We start from the raw sequence: 6000 nt of genomic DNA on the forward strand, positions 1-6000 counted from the left end.
TATATGAGATAAAGATTCTCAGTAAGCTGGGATCAGGCAATGATCAAGACCAGGCCTTAGAATTTGATCCAGTCTTTGATGGGCAGACAGTGCAGTAATAGATGATGCAGTTCTACTGATCTTTGTGTCAGCAAATGGGCTGTTTAGTTTTACACCAGCTGTACAGTGTTTGTGGATGCATTCCCCAAATACAGCACATTACAGGTTGAATTACTATGGACAGGTCTATGTCTGACATTAGGATTAACAGGTTTCTGAACACTCCTGTGATTAGATATATATATATGTGTGTGTGTGTGTGTGTGTGTGTGTGCGCGCGCTGCCCCAGCCCTGCACAGACAGCTGGCACAGCAGACCTTGAGCCCAATGAGCACAAGCTCTGTTAAGGGACGAAGGTACGCAGCCAGGTTTATTGTTGACAAAGCACAGTACTAGTATCCCGCAGACTCTACTGGGCCACTAATACATGTATGCCCGTAACAATGGATCAGCTTCGTGAACGGCTTATGTTTTCTTATCATTAGGAGGTTTATCATCCTGTAATCCTGACTTTTCAAATGAAAGGAAGACAATAAGCAAAGCAATGAGCTTCCAAAATTCAAGTCCGCAAACAAAACTCAGTGCATAAGCAATGCCCAAGTCTTGCTGTTTGTTCTCAGAGCTCAGAAACAAGTACTACTATGAAACATTACAGTCACTGAAGAAGCAACATGCTCTGCTCCCAAGCAGCAGCAGCACGACACCATTCTGGAAAGAATTCTGTCCAGCATACTGTTCAGAGTTAATGTGGGGCCTAGAAAGGAGTACTAAAGAGTAAAGTGTGTCACAAGGTCAGGGGAGGAGATCCTCCATGATCAGAGACTTCCTCTTCCCATCAACTTCCCCATAGACAAAGGGAGAAAAAAAGCCTGATAGAACTGTTATCCTGTATTTAACACTCTTTCTTCTCTGTGTTAATACAGGATGTAAACTCCTGATAGTGAATAGTTTTCTCTAGCACAGTACTAACACAAAAAGCTCATCCTGTATACAGTTTTCTCCACTTTGTATCCCCAGATATTGGCTGAAATGTACTACAACTTGTACACAAGAGATACTCCAACAATGTAATGTTTGCTAAATATTTCACAATCCAAACCAGCAACCTAGGCCAAACTTTGCATTGCAGTTTAGCAATCACACTGCTGAGTAAGCATTTTTAAAGTACTGCACAGAGGTTATGGGCATAAACACCACTAATATTAAGCATGATTTCTGCATGCACCTTTGCAAATCCCATTCACTCAAACCCATTCGTCTATTTCTCAGCTTCAGCCTGGTATCAACAGAAGCCACCATAGATCTTGCAGGTGTACCTTTTGTTACAACTCATGGCTCACATGCAGAGGGATCACCAACTGTTCCCTGTAGCATACTGTCTTTTAGAAAGTGTCTCTTTTTTGAGTTTTTTCTTTATGGGAAATTTTTGCTTCTCAGATTGGCCATAATCAAAGCTTATTTATTTAAATGGAAGTGTACGGCTCTGAAATCACACACATTTGACTTTTCATACATTATACACAACTCCAAAGAGAGTCATCCAGTTTAGATTCTTACCTCTGTGTCACACAGATATAGCATTATCTCAATGTTGTTACTGTAATTAATTGACAGGGCAGCTATGTTTTGAGGATGACATTATTTCATAAATGTTAAAAAGCCTAGGGAAATACCTACTGCCCACAGAAGTCCATGACAATAAGCCGAGTTCAACAAGCCAATAAGCCACATGTTATTGTTGTATCCTTTGACCTCTCTTCCCTCTAACCTTCTTTCTCCCTGCTACATTTAGTGCTGTGCCGTGCCTAAATTGATCATAAGTACTCTAGATAGGGGATCATGTCCCCCAACCATCAACTTCTCAACAGTGTCATCTCCCAACCATCTCCCCTCACTAACATCCACCCCAACAGTGCTATCTTCCAACCAAACCATCCCTCTTCTCACAAAAAGTTGTCAACACACCAGTTGAACCCACCCACCAACCTTCTCCATCCAAAGCCCCAATCCAACCACATCTCCTTAATCTTGGTGTTGTTGAGTGTATGGAGGGGAGTGGGAGTTAATAGATGTGGGTTCTACTCCATCTCCAGTTCTGCCACTAACACTGACACTCACTGAGCAAGTCACTCAACCTCTGTGCCCCTTCTCTCAAATTATAATTACCCCACTCGATAGCTTCAGCTCTCCATCTGTACAATAGCAATAATACTTCCTTTGTACCACCCTTTGCTTGTCTTGTCTATTTAGTTAGCAAGACAATTGCCACTCTGAGGAGCTTACAATGTGTATCTCCAGCATCCAGCACAATGGGGCCCCCTAAGCCTGATCGGAGCCTGTGTGCGCTACTATAGCACAAATAGTAATAGATATCTTCCACCAAATCCTAAACCCAAATACCAACAGCCATACAGAGCAGTCTTGTAAACAGCCACCCCCAACAAAAATCATTAACAGTCCACCAGCCTGACTTCACTGAAGAGCCTAAACCTTCAACATACATCGTAAATACATCACCATCACATTTACCACCCTAAAAATGGTGCACTACCACCCGCCCATATTGTCTGGTTATATTTCATTGCATTCATCCATCTGCTAATTAAAACTTTGCCTGTTGTAGCTGATTGAGACCAGCTGGAAGGTTTGAGACCTATTAATGATAGGAATTGTTAATGCTTTCTTTTTTAAAGGCAGATTGCCATCAGTGACAGCAAGGCACTGCCTCAAGAAACCATTTTATTGTTAATGCCTAACCTGTTACTACAAATTAACCTAAATTTTTTGGAGAACTACAGATACATCTTTATCATCACTGTTCACATTTCCTACTGATCTGGTTTTAGGCACTGGTCTGATACATGTGCAATTGTTACTGACCTTCCAAGAAACAGACAAGTCCATGCTGATTTTGTTAGTTCTAGCAGCATATTTCAATACCAGTGATCAAGAGATTGTTGACTCCTCTTCAGAATCTCATAGGAGTGGACAGGAAAACTCTTCAGTGGGTTCTTTCCTGTCCAAGAGATAGAGCCCTGCAAATCCATGCATATCCGTTTTATACCTGCAGGTGTGGATATCCACGGACCATTTTTACAGATCACGGATACAAATTTTATACCAGCACAGGACTCTACCAAGAGGTGCTAAAGGATGACAAAGAGTGATTACTCTTTCTCCTTAAAATCCATCTCATATGTGCAGTTATAAATGGCTCAACACAGGTAAGAAGAAAGCAATGCCAAATATGTAAGGGGAAGAATTTAGGCACTGGACAAGAGCTGTGAGCGCATTCTCTCTTGGAGATACATGACTGACCTTTGCCGATATGTTTTACATTTTGTAGTGAAAAGGGCTCTATTACTCTTTCTGGATGCTTTGGTAGCAGTCATGGCATTTAGTTTTTCCAGCTAAAGTCTGTTGCAAACCATTCTTTCCTGATGCACCACAGTGATCTCTGCCATTGTAACTTAACAGTTCGCTATTGCAACATGCTGTACTTAAGCACCTTGAAACTTCAGCTAGGCAAAATGCTTGTCTCAAGTACTGTGAGACACTACTGCCACATACAACCACTTCTCTGTGCTCTATACTGGTTACCAGTTTGTTAACCAGAAGACTGGACTGCACCTGTAAGTAATCTACAAACACATTAAGACCCATTCTTTCAGGGCTTATCTCTACAGCAAAAATGCATTGTATTAGAAAACATTAACTCACCCGATGTACAACACTAGCACTGATGAGGATAATCATGTTTAAAGTCAAGTTATGGTTAAACACAGCCAGCTAACCATTTTAAAACACAACTATTCTTATAAAGCATTCCGTGTAAACATACTGCACACACTAACACACTTTTTTCCCATAGTAGGTGAGTTCTCTCCCCTAGTACCCTATAACTTGAACTATGGTCAGCTGGGCACTTACTGTGACCTGCCCAAGGCTGAATTTTTGAGTGCTAGGCACATTCCCAAAGGGAAACTTGTATCTCTGAAACCTGCTCCTGGCCACCACCTGCTAGGGCCCAAGTGTACTGAGCATCAGGTGAAAACGCCATGATTTGTTCGGTCAGGATTCATTAATTTGTGGTCTCAGTGAGATCTGCAGAGGCGGCATCTCGGAGAAGAGAAGAGATCTTCTTCTGTAGGGGGATGCGGGAGGAAAGTCCTACCGAGTCTTGTTAGGCATACAAAGGGCAAGCAAGTGGCAGGAACGCCGCCCCCCGCTCCAACCAAACCTCAGCTGCCCAGAAAACCCATCAACGCCCCTCAGCTTCCCCCAACGCCCGCACCATCACCGGCCCCTCCCCCCAGGACAGCCTAGGGGGCAGCGGGGAGGTGCGTGCTCCTGCCCCCCCGGCCCGGCCGCACTCACCACACGAAGTCGTTGCTCTTGTCCTCGTACGAGTTGAGGAGCCCGTTGCAGAGCGGGGTCAGCAGCGGCCTCTTCCTGCTCCCGCCGCCGCCGCCAGACGAGGAGCCGCCGCCGCTCCCGCCGGGCCTAGCCGCCCCCGCCAGCCGGGAAAGCCCAGAGGCCGCAGCCCCGGAGCCCGAGACGGCGGCCGCCACCAGCACAGGCCGCGCGGGGCCCCCCAGGCCCGCGGACGAGGAGCAGGAGCCCGGCGCCGACGACGATGAAGCCGAAGTGACGGCGGAGGCCGCGGCACCCTGCCCGGCCGGGGGGTGCTGCTGCTGCGGCGGCTGCCGGCTGCCTGACATGCCGAGGCCGGGCGGAGGAAGCTTTAGCGCATCCTGCGCGCCGCCGCCACCACCAAGGCGAAACAATAAAGTTTTGTTCAAAGCAAGCACCGCCCACCCGCCGGAGCCGCGGCCGCGCGCGCAACTTTATCGGCACTCCCCCAGCGGCGGCAACACAGGCCTACGGCGGAGCCGGCCTTGTTCAATCTTTATTGACAGGCCCACTGCGGGAGACAGCAGGCCGGGCGGGGCTGAAGGGGACGCTCCGCGGCCACTACGCACGCGCGGTCTGCGGTGGAGAATGGGGTTCCGCCGACTGGGGTGGGGGGGGGAGAAGAGTGGCGCGTGCGCAGCTCGCCGAGGGAGGGTGAAGGGAGGAGGAGCCGAGGGGGGCAGTTGCCTCCGAGGGGAGGAGGAGCCGACGGGGTTGGCTGAGGGGCTCTTTACCCTAGAGCTGGGCCAGCAGCTGGGGAAGGCGAAGGTACTGGCAGGCAGGGCCGGATCTAGGTTTTTGCCCCCCCCCGCAAAAAAAAAAAACAAACCCCCGCGACGGCGACCGCCCACGCAAAAAAAAAAAACCCCAGAATGCCGCCCCTGGAATTGTGCCGCCCAAGCACGTGCTTGGTTTGCTGGTGCCTAGAGCCGGCCCTGCTGACAGGCCCATGCCACCGGCCAAGGAGGAACTTCCCCAGGGCAAGGCCAAGTGCTGGCAGTGGGGCCCTCACCAACCTCAGCAGTGAGTGGGGCGAGTCATCTGGGACCCCAACCAGCATAGCTCCCCAGCTCCATCGTCCATGTCCACCGTCTCCCTGACATGGTCATGATGCAGGGCTAAATTGGAGTGGAGATGTGACCCCCTGCACCTGGTTGCAACGCCACTTCTTTAGATTTGGCCCAGCCACCCATCCTGATGGAGTGGTGGCCAGGCTGATGGAGAGGAGCTGGGTCAAAGTTGAGTGAGGACATTGTAACCTGGCACAACGGATCACAACACCACTCAAATTTGTGGCAACTATGAAAATTATAGTGTATGTTAACACAGTTTCCTCAACAATCACAGCCCACTATTTTCTTACAGCCTCGTCCATGTGATGATGGGACAAATGACAACCCTAGGACACCTGGGGTCTGTACCCATCTTGCTGTGCGACCTTGAGCAAATGGCTTAGAGCCTGATTTTCAGAGATGCTGAGCACTCATTGATTGATTTCAGCTGGAGTAATGGATGCTCAAATCAGGCCATTAACCAATCCACGCTCAG

General features: G+C 48.4%; 1 protein-coding gene across 2 annotated transcripts in view; it reads right to left on the reverse strand.

Annotated features, from left to right (window-relative positions):
* Nucleotides 1–4868, reverse strand: part of LOC113407556 (E3 ubiquitin-protein ligase COP1) — a 204436-nt gene extending 199568 nt beyond the window's left edge. The window contains exon 1 of one of the 2 annotated variants that reach the window (XM_026656196.2): nt 4417–4868. In XM_026656196.2, the coding sequence (XP_026511981.1) occupies nt 4417–4760 (344 nt within the window). In that variant the 5' untranslated portion in view covers nt 4761–4868. The remainder of the gene's footprint in view (nt 1–4416) is intronic. The other variant, XM_026656197.2, reaches the window with a different exon arrangement.
* Nucleotides 4869–6000: the final 1132 nt, after the last annotated feature.

Source organism: Terrapene carolina, unplaced genomic scaffold, assembly GCF_002925995.2.
Source record: "Terrapene carolina triunguis isolate 2854851 unplaced genomic scaffold, T_m_triunguis-2.0 Scaffold212, whole genome shotgun sequence".
NCBI lineage: Eukaryota > Metazoa > Chordata > Testudines > Emydidae > Terrapene > Terrapene triunguis.